This window comes from Aotus nancymaae, unplaced genomic scaffold (assembly GCF_030222135.1).
Source record: "Aotus nancymaae isolate 86718 unplaced genomic scaffold, 86718_ANA_hifiasm-v0.15.2.pri h1tg000021l, whole genome shotgun sequence".
Classification (NCBI taxonomy): domain Eukaryota; kingdom Metazoa; phylum Chordata; class Mammalia; order Primates; family Aotidae; genus Aotus; species Aotus nancymaae.
The window spans coordinates 31,015,232-31,029,997 of record NW_026988433.1 but is presented as its reverse complement, the minus strand read 5'-3'; the positions used below and the strand labels follow the sequence as shown (position 1 = coordinate 31,029,997).

At 43.5% G+C, this 14,766-nt stretch overlaps 1 protein-coding gene across 2 annotated transcripts in view; it reads right to left on the bottom strand.

Annotated features, from left to right (window-relative positions):
* GNPTAB (N-acetylglucosamine-1-phosphate transferase subunits alpha and beta) overlaps positions 1-9,178 on the bottom strand; it is an 84,932-nt gene extending 75,754 nt beyond the window's left edge. Inside the window, exon 1 of one of the 2 annotated variants that reach the window (XM_021675562.2) lies at positions 8,792-9,178. In XM_021675562.2, the coding sequence (XP_021531237.2) occupies positions 8,792-8,908 (117 nt within the window). In that variant the 5' untranslated portion in view covers positions 8,909-9,178. The remainder of the gene's footprint in view (positions 1-8,791) is intronic. The other variant, XM_064379918.1, reaches the window with a different exon arrangement.
* Positions 9,179-14,766: the final 5,588 nt, after the last annotated feature.

The window sequence follows — 14,766 nt, the reverse complement described above, 5'->3', positions numbered from 1 at the left end:
GTGACTCCTCCTCTACCTCATTCAAGGGGGAGTAGTGGAAGTCTGTTTCCCACTTCCTTAAGCCCAGGAAAAGGGCTCAACAAAATTACCAAGAGAACTCACTATGGGTCCATGAAGTTAGGTGGGTACCATGTCTGTGTCACACCTGAAAAATATAAAGGGCTGACTGGCTAATTGCTCTGAGGACAAGACAGAAGTTGTCACTATGCTGGAATCAGCCCACCCTCCCCTAGTCTGAGCAAAGGATGTGGGTGTCCTGTGTACCAGATGTGGGCCACACAAAACAGAGAACCAGCAGAAGGTCACCCTGGGCCTACTCATTGGACAAAAGAGGCTGAAATGAGAAGCTCCCATCATTATCAGATTCTTAGGAGCTATGGCAGGAATAAGCAACCAAACTGAATGAAGATGCATTTGGTCTCATCAGGGGAAAAGCAAGTGACCACTCCTGAGCCTGGTGGTGGGTGTTGTCTCTGAAGGATGCCCCTTGAAAACACTCAGGAGAGAATAAGCTCTGACACTTGCAAATCCCAGAGGGCTCCTGCACTCATTCAGTAAGAAATTTCCTGTCCTCGTTTCCTTCCTTTCTTCCATGTGCTCCAACACAGGAAGGATCAGAAACAGGTTACAGAGCAGAATGAGAAGCATCGAGTGAGGAAAAGTGAGAAGACACCCACTGTGTCCACCCTCCTTTCCTTAACTGCGGTCTTTCCGCCTGCAGCAGGCCTGTACTGGGAGAGGGAACTTAGGCTTTAAGTATGCTGTGCTTTAGGACTGAAGACTCTAATTGCTGAATTCACATTATGTTTTGTAGTGTGAAGTGACCACAGAAGTCTCAGGCCCACCTGAGTTTTCAGGGGTACAAGACATTAGAAAGAGCCAGTGGAAGATAAGAATAAAGAGATTGGCTACACATCCCACAAGGTGTACTTACTCAACATGACAATCACAGCCAGCTGCCTACCCAGCATCACTTGCCTGTTCTTCTTCCATAAAGGAACTCTACCCCTACATAACAAATATTTAGGAGAACAGTCCCCAGATTCAGAGGTAGGTCAGACTAGTCTAAAAGTAACCCCTTTCTCCTTGCAAGAGATTTGCGTAAGAATGGCTCTATTAGCATAACTGGGACCAATGCCAGGAAAGGATTGCTGAGGTCCTGGGTTAAGTTCTTCCTCCCTCTTCTGAAGTCCTCTCAAAAGCTGGAGGAACACCAAACTGTTAGAGAAATTATTCTGAAAGTATGTCTAGGCTTAGGAAGGGAAAAGCGCCATGATGAACAAGGCCGAGTGCCAGGTATGCGGTGTAGGCAGCTGGTAGGAAGTGTGGATCTAGAGCTTCTTGGAAAGGCAGCAGGCAATCTGGAGTCACGGATGTCTGGAAGGGATTTGAAACATGCTATTCCCCATATATAAGAAGAGATGGCCAAGGAGCAAAGCCTGGGGAATCCAGCATTTAAGACAGAAAGAACAGCGAGTGGGAAAGAACTGGGAGGGCAGTATTACTGAACAAAGACAGAATTTCCAAATGCTTGCAGTGTCAGATGCTGCCAAAATCAGGTTAAGGCCAGGTGCCTGTAATCCCAGCATTCTGGGAGGCCGAGGCGGGCAAATCACTTGAGGTCAGGAGTTTGAGACCAGCCTAGCCAACATGGTAAAACACTGTCTCTAGTAAAAATACAAAAATTAGCCACGTGTTATGGTGGGTGCCTGTAATCCCAGCTACTCAGGAGGCTGATGCAAGAGAAGCACTTGAACCCGGGACGCGGAGGTTACAGTGAGCTAAGATTGCACCACTGCACTCCAGCATAGGCCACAGAACAAGACATCATCTCAAAAAAAAAAAAAAAAAAAATCAGGTTAAGTTTTTCTCTCACAATTGATAAAATTCATTAACAAAATTAACAATATTTACATCTCAAGAGAAAGACCAAATGCAATTATCAAATCACCATACTAAGTTAAAGGTATATATTTGATCATTACTGATTTATAAGGGCACACCTGAGCTGTGTTTAACAAAGCTCCATATTAATATATCCATGCAAGAAAACAAGTTTCACAGATAGATTAATTAACCAGATATTAAAAATAGAAACAACCCACTTTACATCTTCTAGAGCAAGGTAAAGGGCTAACAGCTATCACAGACACAATGCTAACATTAAAGTCAGGGAAAGGAAATGGGTTTTGACACAAGTTAGTGTCTTCAAGACATCTGTTGTTCTGGCCCTTCTGTGGATAACAGCCTCGTGATTGTCTTCTGGTGCTCTCCTCCCAGTTCATGTGGTTTAGTTGATACTGACAGCCCCACCCACTCCCCTGTTTCTGGAGATGATCCCAGTGGTTAACAAGGGTATAACAAGGGCACTCATTCCTCTGGCTAGGCAGGCAGCCCTGGGTCTAGCTGGCACTAATGAGAAAAGCTATCTTTCTGCTGCAGTTACTGAACTGGTAGAACAGAAGCTGGGGTTGCCAGCAGCAATCTTTGTTCTCATATAAGGACAGCTTGCCTGAGAAGTAAACTAAAAGAGGGGAAGGCAGAGGTGAGGAACAGGGACAAAAACAGATTCCTGATGATGTCACTTGAGCACCTCGATCCAATCATGCCAGAAATTTCAGTATATATATATATATATATGTATTTTTTTAAATCTTTTTATTTTGTTTTGTTTGAGACAGGGCCTCATTCTGTTGTCCAGGCTAGAGTACAGTGGCTAGAGTACAATCTTGGCTCACTGCAACCTCCATCTCCCAGGTTCAAGCAATTCTCCTGCCTCAGCCTCCCAAGTAGCTGGGTCTACAGGCACACACCATGCCTGGCTAATTTTGTATTTTTAGTAGAGATGGAGTTTCACTATGTTGGCCAGGCTAGTCTTGAACTCGCCTTGGCCTCCTCAAGTGCTGGGATTACACACACGAGCCACCACACCTGGACCCATCCTATATTTTTCAATTATACCAATTAATTTCTTTTCTTAAGCCAGGTCTGAGTTGGGAGTCTGTCACTTGCAACCTAGTGCTGTTAACTAATCTCAGCAGCAATGTTAAACCACTAGTAATTCAAAAAGAAAAAGTGATCACAAACTTTTCTAACATTACCAACGTTATACTAAAATTACTCCCACCACTGCCTAAAATACTGTTTCCTTGTCTCTCCTCTGCTTAGACTCCTACTTGTCCATGAAGCCTCCCTAAAGCTCATGCCTCCTTGTAAAGATCTCAGAACTGCCTCTAGGATGTCTCAACCCACAATGTTCTTCTGTCTTCTGACTTGCTAAGCAACTGTTGTGTACCGGCTCAGGCATTCAACTGCCTATTTCCCTGTGTTGTTCTTCCATCCTCATGGCCTCATCTCAACTGGCCTCATCTCATAGCCAAAGGCATGAGCTATAATTCTTTGTATCTCTGAGAGCATCTTCACTGTATATTCTAAGGACAGCATCTTCCACTGTACATTCTAACAGGCCTCAGGCTTTTAGAGAAAGTTACCAGAGCAGGAATGACTTTCAGAGCACGAAAATGTTCAAGTTATAATCAGATCAATCACATTTCAGAAATAAAAGGGGAACTATAAACAAATACTGCATCAGAGCAAAAAATTTACCTTTACTTTAAATGAATTTGAAAGGATGTCGGTTAAGATCAACCCAATTCATCCATCCATTCATTCATGCATCCATCAAGTATTTATTCAGCATCTACTGGGTACCAATCACTTTCTAGGTGCTAAGAATACAGCAGCGAATAAAACAAGGTCCCTACTTTGATAGCTAGACTATGTATCTCTCTCATAGTCAAACCACCCCCAAAGACAGAGACCTTTTAAAAAAGCTCCATGTGGCCACTGGTATTTTCTCTCTAGTATAAAATCCACTATATTATAATTCATACTTCTCATGTGAAGCATCCAATAAATGTATATTCACAAAACATTAAAGCTAAAATGAGGCTCTTAGAAATACAGTCTCGTGCAAATATGTATGGCATACTTGTTGGGGGGGTACAGTCTTATAGTTTTTAAAGATTTTTAAACAATGAGACCTTTCCCACTCCCTGAAAAAGAAGTCGGAACAAAATAGACAAGAGGGGCTACTCCCAACCCACAAAGCAGCTGGGAGTAACTCAGTTTGGAAACCACTGAGAATCATAATTTGTGCTGCACCAAGGAGCAGGCCAGAGACCATCCCGACTCCCAGGTCAGGCCTCTTTCTAATTCATCTATTTGTCGCCTTTGGCCAAGAACACACTCAAATATATGTTTAATAAGTGAACTAATTAAATACAAACATGATTGAAATAGGGCAAGTATGAGACACTGGTCACCACTGAGGTTGAACATAACTTGAACTAGAACCAGCTTTCAATTCTCCTTTTCACAGAAAATAAGTCATTGATTCAAAATGGCGACAGAAAGCAGGCAAGCAAAAGGGAGCAGAGAGGTCAGGGAAAAGTTGCTATTCATTATGAGTAGATTCTATGTGAACCTATTTTGCTTCCTTATTTAAGTTAATTCTTGGATATTTCTTTCCATACTTAGTGGACAAAGGAAGTGATATGTTATACATATACCAAACCCCCCCATACACATATACAGTGATCTACAATTCTCTATTAGCAATCCTGAAATCCAAAAAGCTCTGAATACTGGAGGGGCTTTTAACTTTTTGTTTCTGATTTTTAATTTTTTTTTCTTTTTTTTTTTTTTTTTTTTGGCAAAACAGACCAGTACTAACAAGAGATCTTTTTGTACCTTATTTGGCAACTAAACTTGACCTGACCTGAACTTACTTGTTGGCAAAACTTGACCTAAACTGACCTGAGGCTATGTATAGTCTGTATTTTCCTGAGTGTGAGGAGTTGTGGACTTGTATATAAATGGTTCGATTGAATAACGATGGCCCTGAAAAAATATATTTAAACTCAAAAGCACGTTTTAAAATCTATACAGTAGCAACTAACAGAGAACAAATGATTTAAAAATCAGAAGTTCCTAAGCTAAAAAGAATCTTAAGAGCAGTCCATCTAGTAACACCATTTGTGGAGCTAGCTTACAGCAGACTGATACCTGCTACCTACACCCCAAGGCAATGCATTTTTGTGACCACTAGTCTCCATTCTGAGGGCTTTCTCTGTAGGAATGTCACCTTGCCTTTTTTTTTTTTGAGACACAGTTTCCCAGGCTAAAGCGGGTAGCACAATCATAGGCGCTGCAGCCTGAAACTCCTGGGCTCAAGCAACACTCCTGCCTCAGCCTCCTGAGTAGCTGGGACTACAGGCATGTGCCACCACACCTAGATATATTTTTTTAATTTTTTTTTTATTTATGTATTTATTTTTGAGACAAGGTTTCACTCTGTCACCCAGGCTGAAGTGCAATGGTGCAATCTCGGCTCATGCAGCCGTAACCACCAGGGCTCAAGCGATCCTCCCATCTCAGTCTCCCAAGCAGCTGGGACTACTCTAATTACTATTCTTCTTTTTTTTGGAGAAACAGGGTTTCACCATGTTGCCCAGGCTAGCCTCAAACTCCTGGCTTCAAGCAATCCTCCCACCTTCCTCCCAAAGTGCTGGGATTACAGGCGTGAGCCACCTCATCCAGCTTGTTTTTGTTTGATCAGAGTTCCCAAATGTTCGCCAGAAAGTACTTCACTCAACTTAAAGGGAAAACAAACAAAAATAAAATGTTTTAAATACTTCCTTCCCTCAATTCTACTTCTCTTTCTCAAAGTTTGGATGAGTATAGAAAAGCCTTATCAAAACACAGCATTGGCCAGGCATGGTGGCTTACGCCTGTAATTCACTTTGGAGGCCAAGGCAGGCGGATCACCTGAGGTCGGGAGTTCAAGACCAGCCTGACCAACATGGTGAAACCCCGTCTTTTGAAAAAAAAAAAAAAACAAAAAACAGCATCAAATAACTCTTATATTGAGAGGGGTAGAAGAAAATAATGGATTAATAGTTAACAAAGATCTTCTGAGGGCCATGTGTGGTGGCTCACGCTGGTAATCTCAGCACTTTGGGAGGCCGAGGCGGGTGCATCACCTGAGGTCCAGAGTTTGAGACCAGCCTGACCAACATGGTGAAACCCCATCTCTACTAAAAATACAAAAAAATCAGTCAGGCATGGTGGCAGGCTCCTGTAATCTCAGCTACTCACAAGGGTGGGGCAGGGAGAATTGTTTGAACCTGGGAGGCGGAGGTTGCAGTGAGCCAAGATCGCCCCACTGCACTCCAGCCTGGGCAACAGAGTGAGACTCCATCTCAAAACAAAAAATAATGATCTTCTTAGTCCAAAAGGATTTACAATTAGTGAGCTTATTAATAAGTTGGTAACATTAACTGTATGATCAAAGTATTCTGATTCAAGGATATGTTTCAAAATAAGCTTTAAGGACATACAATCAATAGTTGATAATAGCAGCAGTAGCCATGACCATTTAATGAGGGTCTATTATGTGGTAGGAACTGTGTGAGGTGCTTTACATACAGATCTTATTTAATCCTCATCATCAACCCTGCAAGGAAGGTATTCTTGCCTCCATTTCAAAGATGAGGAAGCTCAAAGAGGTTAAATATCCTTCCCAAGATCAGAAAAAGGGACAGCCTGGGCTGTTTGAGAAACCATAAAAAGGTGTGCTTAAGGGCATAGCTCGGGCCAGGTGTGGTGGCTCAAGCCTGTAATCCCAGCACTTTGGGAGGCCAAGGCGGGTGGATCACGAGGCCAAGAGGTCAAGACCATCCTGGCCAACATGGTGAAACCCTCATCTCTACTAAAAATACAAAAATTAGCTGGGCGTGGTGGCGTGCGCCTGTAATCCCAGCTACCCAGGAGGCTGAGGCAGGAGAATTGCTTGAACCCGGATGGCGGAGGTTGCAGTGAGCCAAGATTGTGCTACTGCACTCCAGCCTGGCGCCTGGTGACAAAGTGAGACTCTGTTTCAAAAAAAAAAAAAGAGCACAGCTCGGAGCCAGACTGCCTTGGTTTGAAGCCCAGCTCTGCTACGTATTAGCTAGATTAAGTTATGCAGATGTCTCCATTTCATCACTTATAAAATCGGAATAATAATACTACCTATCTCACAGGGTTGATGTTGTGAGGATTAAATTAGTTAATATATATAAAGCAATTAGGAGAGTGCCAGACATCTGTTAAGGGCAATACAAGTATTAGCTATTATTATGATCATTATTAACTGGAGCCAGCATTCAAACCCAAATCTGCCTAATTATGCAGCTCCTCTCTTCCACTATGTGTCAAAAGTTAACCACAGGCCAGCTGCCTGCACCTCTCATGACACCTGTTGGCATTATCTGCCTTTTATTTCTCTCGTCTGTTCCAAATCTTATGATCTGTGGCCATTTCAAGACTGCAACAAAATGTCTCTCTTTTGGTAAACAGCCAGGCATGGAATGAAAGCAAGAAGAAAAGGATATCAAACGAAAAATTCGGGCCAGGTACAGTGGCTCACGCCAGTAATCCCAACTTTGGGAGGCTGAGGCACGCAGATCACTTGAAGTCAGGAGTTTGAGACCAACCTGGCCAACATGGTGAAACCCCATCTCTACTAAAAATACAAAAATTAGCTGGGCGTATTGGTATGTGCCTGTAGTCCCAGCTACTTGGGAGGCTGAGGCAGGAAAATTTCTTGAACCTGGGAGTTGGAGGTTGCAGTGAGCTGAGATCGAGCCACTGCACTCCAGCTTGGGCGACAGAGCAAAACTGTGTCTCAAAAAAATTAAATAAAATTAAAAATTCTAACAACTGATGCCTTTAAGTCACCTTTACACTGCATGGGACTTAATAAACAGCTAATTCAAAATTAATCAAGGCCAAAAAAAAAACATACAAAACCAACAAAGCACCTAACTACACACGGACACATTATGTTGCAACACATGAAACAAAGACCATCAAGTGCTATAATATTAAGTACATATGCCACACTTACAAGTCTGGAGCTTTTTCACCCTTATGGTAAGACATTTTTCCATAGCTTCTAGAACCAACAACTACTAAAAGTACATGCTCAGAATTCATGCCATATAATTTAGTCATTAAACAAATACTTGGACTGCATACTCTGGTAGTACCTGGCACTGTGATCGGGCCAGGGTTACAGTATTTAAACAGACAGCACTTTCTCTTATGGAGCTTACAATCCAACATGGGTAAAGACTTCAAGCAAATGTGTATTGTGGCATTCCTAAAAACTACTCTGCTAATTTTAAAAGCTTTTGTAACCTCCTACCAAAAAATAAATAAATAAATAAAACAAAGGGACAGATTTCAAACCACCTGAAAAGACAGGTTTTCTGTCAGTTGCTAAATGTGGCATTCTTGGGCCAGGCACGGTACCTCATGCCTGTAACCCCAGCACTTTGGGAGGCCAAGAAGGGAGAATCGCTTAAGCCCAGGAGTACGAGACCAACCTGGGCCACAGAGGGAGACCTCTGTCTCTATTTTTTTTAAAAAAAAAAGGTGGGGAGGGAGCAATATCTAAAATCACATACATGCACTCTTACAGTTCTGACTTGCTCATAGTGTCTGTACACGTTTATGATAACGAATACTGTATTTGGCCGGGCGCGGTGGCTCACGCCTGTAATCCCAGCACTCTGGGACGCTGAGGCAGAGAGGATCGCCTGAGCTCAGGAGTTCGAGACCAGCCTGGGCAACAAGGCAAAACCCCGTCTCTAATAATGAAAAAATATATACGGTGTATCGCGGGGCACAGCGAGCGCAGCGCAGGGTCGAGGCGCCCGGTCCAAGCTGAGACGCCGCTACTCACCTCTCCGAACTGGAAGGCGGAGACGATGGTGACAACGACGCCCACGAAGCAGACGTAGAGCCCATACCTGTGGGACAGGCAGGTATAGGTCTGTCTCTGAAGAAGCTTGAGCAGCATCACCCCGGCCGCCGCCACGCCACGCCCGGAGGAGCCAGAGCCGCCGCCTCAGCTAGCCGCCATTCAGGGGCCCCGGTCTGGCCGCCGCGCGCAGATCACAGCCGCCTGGCGCCGCTCATTGCAGCTCCCGCGACGGACGCCCGCTGGGCTCCGCGCCGCGGCCGCCGCTTCCGGGAGCCGAGAGCCCACGCCCTCGGCGCGGCGGAGGCGGACCCGCGGCCGGCTAGGCGGCCGGCGCCGCCCGGCTCTGGCCGGGCGAGAGGCGGCAGCCGCAGCGGCGGATGGGGTTCTCCAGCGCCGCCTGGAGGACGGAGGGACATAGGGCAGGCGCCCGCCCTCCCCACCTGCGCGTGCGCAGCGGGCCCTGAGGGCTGGGCTGGGCGGAGCTGCGCTGAGCTGAGCTGAGCTGAGCAGAGCTGGGATCCGCTTACCCGGTTGGGCAGGTGACCAAGAGAAAACTGCCCCTGCGTCGAGACTGTGCTGGTATAGGCGGTACTATAATGCCATGAATATTTTTGTACATAAAACCTCCTCTGCAGTTACAATAATTGGGAAATCATGGTTTTGCAGAGCGCTAAAAGGAGATGCTGTATGTGGCTCCTTTTCCCCCATCCTCCAACGATATTGTTTGACAGAGGAAACCTTTGGGTTAAATCTGCCAAAACGGAATTTCATTCATTCATTTATTCATTAAATATGTAGTTTGTGCCTGGTGCCTAGCATAGTGCTTTGTGTCAGGTATTCAAACACGAACTAGACCTGGCCACTGTTCTCGGAGAGTCTGGTTGGGGAGATAAACATGTAAATCACTAAATACAAGAGTTGTTATGATAGAAATCATGGGAGAACTGGAAGGGAACAAGGTCAGGGGTGGCCAGGTAATCCGACTTTACACAAGCTTTTGCCCACGAGATCCTCTCCTTCATGCCTGTGTTTTAGGAGACAGAGATCTATTTCTTAATCCCAAAACACCCTAGTTAATGGGATTTTTTTCCTAGTCACCCTGGGAAACAATACACTTATCTAATGTTGCCATCATTCAAAGCCTTTTAAAAAATATCTTGGGAACCAGCTTCAGGAAATATTCAAATTTGCACCCTTAACTTTGACGGTCAAATAGAATTAACAGACTTGCAAAAGGGGTTAGCTTCACTCCAATCCAAGGCGAGATTTTTACACTTTGCTGTCACTTCAATTCTTCTTTAAAAAAAGATGATTGATATATGCTGTATGTACATGGCAAAGATTATAGCAGTTGTACAAGACACATATGTTTCTGAGGTATTTTCAAGCATAATAACAGATCTAAGGACTTAGAAGGGGGAAAAAGCAGGATAACAGATATAAAAACATCTGCCACTCAACAGGACTCTCAGGATAATGGCAACATTTAGGTAGCATCTACCATGTACCCAGCTCATCTAATCCTCACAACAATCTTATAATGGAGATACCATTATTATCCCCATTCTTTGGATCAAGAAACCGTGGTGAAAAGAAGTAATTGTCTAATATCACACATACAGTAAATGACAGAATTGAGATTTGAACCAGGTACTTAGGCTACAGAACAGGGCCAAGATTAGGGAAAGGTATAGTGAAATGAGTCATGCAAATTTGGAGTCAGATTCTTTTTTATAGTCTTGATATTGGGGCTGGGTGTAGTGGCTCATGCATGTAATCCCAATACTTTGGGAGGTCAATGTGGGAGGATAGCTTGAGCCCAGGAGTTTAGGAGCCCAGAAGTTCCAGACCAGCCTAGGTAACTAGACCCTGTTTCTGTTAAAATAAAAATTTTTTAATGTAAAATAAAAAATAAAGTTTTGGTATTTTGTTTTTCATGGATATTCTTCAGTATTTTTTTTTTTTTTTGAGACAGTCTCGCAGCAGTGTGATCTCAGCTCACTGCAACCTCCGCCTCCTGGGTTCAAGTGATCCTTCTGTCTCAGCCACCCGAGTAGCTGGGATTATAGGCACTGCCGTCATGCCCTGCGAATTTTTGTATTTTTAGGAGAGATGGGGTTTCAGCATCTTGGCCAGACTGGTCTTGAACTCCTGACTTCAAGTGATCCACCCCCTCAGCCTCCCAAAGTGCTAGGATTACAGGCGTGAGCCACCGCGCCCGGCGAAAATTACTATTATTATTATTATTATTATTTTTTTTTTTTTGAGACGGAGATTCGCTCTTGCTACCCAGGCTGGAGTGCAATGGCGCAGTCTCGGCTCACTGCAACCTCCACCTCCTGGGTTCAGGCAATTCTCCTGCCTCAGCCTCCTGAGTAGCTGGGATTACAGGCATGCGCCACCATGCCCAGCTAATTTTTTGTATTTTTAGTAGAGATGGGGTTTCACCATGTTGACCAGGATGGTCTCGATCTCTTGACCTCATGATCCACCCGCCTCGGCCTCCCAAAGTGCTGGGATTACAGGCGTGAGCCACCGCGCCCGGCCCTGAAAATTATTTTTTTAAATTTTTTGTAGAGACCGGGGGTCTCACTATGTGGCCCAGGCTGGTGTTGAACCCCTGGGCTCACGCAGTCCACCCACTTCAGCCTCCCAACGTGCTGGGAGCCACCTCACCTGGCCTGGAAATGATTTTAAACTCTCCACATCTGAACAGTGGAAAAAATATGCAGTAGCATCTCATTTATCTGGAAATCTTCTATCTGGCAAACTAACAGAGCCAAAAAAGCCAAAAAAGCAAAAAAGACTCCCAGAAACCCAATGAAACCCCTGAGTTTTGCTTTTAGAAGAAACCCACAGTCCCTCTCTCAAAATCTGACAAATATAATTCCAAGAAACTTTGTTATCTGGCTTCTCAGTCCATAGCAGAGAAAGAAAGAAAGAGAGAAAGAGAGAAAGAAAGAAAGAAAGAGCTCCATTTCCTGCCTTTCCTCCAAACGTGAAGTAACTAGAGAAAAAAAATGAGAGAAAAGATTTTTTTTAATTATTATTTTTTCTTTTTTTTAAGACAGGGTTTCACCATGTTGGTCAGGCTGGTCTTGAACTGCCGACCTCAGGTGATCCGACCGCCTTGGCCTCCAAAGTGTGGAGAGAAAAGATTTTTTTAAAAAAGAAGTCAAATGAATTCCAAAACTGTAACCATCTTCACATCAATCATGTAGATATATGTAAGAGCAGAGAGATACCGTGAAGGCAACAGTACCTCCAAGTATAGTAGGCTAATACGGGATATGGTGGTGAGCACAATCTTTGAGAAAAGTTTAAGTAATGGTTAGGTTTTGTTCAGCATTTGTGAGTGAACGCTTTGTACTCGGCATTTTATTGGACATTGAGTCTATCTTGTAGTGACTTAAGTCCCCCAATACTTGGGTACCAAGAAAGACATGTCCCTGCTGTTGTGGGATTTACATTCTGGAGGAGTAGATAGATAGATAGATAGGTAAATAGATAGACTGAATTGGGATTGTGAGGGGCACTAACCTAGCCTGGGAGGTCAAGGATGGCTTCCTGGAGCAGGTGATGCTAAAGACAGTGCTGGAGGACTCAAGATGTGGGGTGGGCAGGGAACTATGTTCCAGGCAGTGCCGGCCACATGGAAGACTCTAATCTAAGGCAAGAAGGGCTGGAGATGCAATGAGATGGAACTAGAGAGTCTGGCAGGACCTTAAAAGCCACAGAAGGAATAAAAGACTTTATCCTAAAAACAATGAAGAAATTTAATAAAATCTAACAAATGACACAATCAGATAATTAATTTCAAGGGTCATCATAACTGTGGTGTGGAAACTGTATTGAGGGGGCCTGAGGAGTTGAAATGAGACCAGTGGTAGTAGAGTTGCTAGATAAAATACAGAATACCCAGTTAAATGTGAATTTCAGATAAGCAGCAAATACTTTTAGCATAAGCAAATCCCATGTAATATTTGGGACATAATTATACTTTAAAAATTTAATTTACTTGAAAGTCACATTTAACTGTGTGTCCTGTATATACATATATATATATATATATATATATATATATATTTTTTTTTTTTTTTTGAAATGGAGATTCACTCTTGTTGCCCAGGCCAGAGTGCAATGGCATGATCTTGGCTCACTGCAACCTACACCTCCTGGGTTGGAGCAATTCTCATGCCTCTGCCTCCTGAGTAGCTCATATTACAGGTGCTCGCCACCACACTTGGCTAATTTTTTGTATTTTTAGTAGAGACAAGTTTTCACAATGTGGGCCAGGCTGGTCTCAAACTCCTGACCTCAAGTGAACCGCCCACCTCGCCTTCCCAGAGTGCTGGATTACAGGTGTGAGCCACTGCACCCGGCTGTGTCCTTTATTTTTATTTGCTACAGCTGTTCTGAGCCACTCTTGGCCAGGCATGGCAGTCCCTGTTCCTTGACTTGAGCCAGTGCCTAAAAAGTCTATCTGAGTCAGGGATGAAGGATTAGCCTATATATCCTCTTGTCCACAAATGCAAAACAACATTCTCCAGTTAACTTCATCAATACTAAAGTGATCCTCATCTGTCTGTATCTTGCACAATCTTCTCAATTGGTTCAATAACTCAGGAGACAATGAGAATGCTTTTATATGTATTGGACACTGAAACATCTGCCATCTTTGAGTCTCCCCTGGCTTAGCCAGGGTGAAAACTGAACATTCAAAGTAAACAATCTTGCTCAAACAGGGACCTCTTGTCCCAGGCCTATACATATTTTGTATATAGAAATAGTGTGCTTCGGGCCGGGCCCGGTATCTCATGCCTGTAATCCCAGCACTTTGGGAGGCCAAGGCGGACAGATCACCTGAGGTCGGGAGTTCCAGACCAGCCTAACCAACATGGAGAAACCCTGTCTATACTAAAAATACAAAATTAGCTGGGTGTGATGGTATATGCCTATAATCCCAGCTACTCGGGAGGCTGAGGCAGGAGAATCACTTGAACCCAGGAGGCGAAGGTTGTGGTGAGCAGAGATCATGCCTATGCATTCCTCCCTGTGCATCAGAGTGACTCCTCTGTCTCAAAAAAAAAAAAGAGAGAAAAAAAGAAATTATCTCAGAAGCAGTTAAATTACTTAACACTTTTGTTTACACTAGTTTGCAAAACTTAAAAGCCATCCTCACTTTCTTTTTAATGTTATTTTAATTTTATTTCAGATTGAGGGGATACACACACGTTTGTTAAATGGGTATATTGAATACTAATAATGATTAAGCTTCTAGTATACCAATTACCCAAATAGTGAATGTTGTACCTGACAGATAATTTTTCAACTCTTGCCACCCCCCAACTGTCACCTGTTTTGGAGTCCCCAGTGTTTATTATTGTTATTGCCATTTTTAACCATACTTTATTCTTTATTCTTTTTTTTTTTTTTTGAGACAGAGTCTTGCCCTCTTGCCCAGACTGGCGTACAATGGTGCAGTCTCTGCAACTGCAACCTCTGCCTCCCATGTTCAAGCGATTCTCTTGCCTCAGGCTCCCGAGTAGCTGGAATTACAGGCACATGTCACCATGCTCAGCTACTTTTTTGTATGTTTAGTAGAGACAGGGTTTCACCATGTTGGCCAGGCTGGTCTCAAACTCCTGACCTTGTGATCTGTGAGCCACCATGCCTGGCCAACTATACTTTATTCTGTTTACATGATATTTACTGATATTTACATGATATTTACTGATTCTGTTTACTTTTGGGTTTTTTGTACGTTTCATCCACTGGAATATAGGCAACATAAAGGCATGAGACTTGTATATCTTATCCAGAAATGTTATCCCTAATCTTAGCATTGTGTCTTGCCAATAGAAGCTAATTGATACAAATTTATTACATGAATTAATATATTTTGCAGTGATAAAAGTACGAAGCATTGGATGAGATGGCTCACACCTGTAATA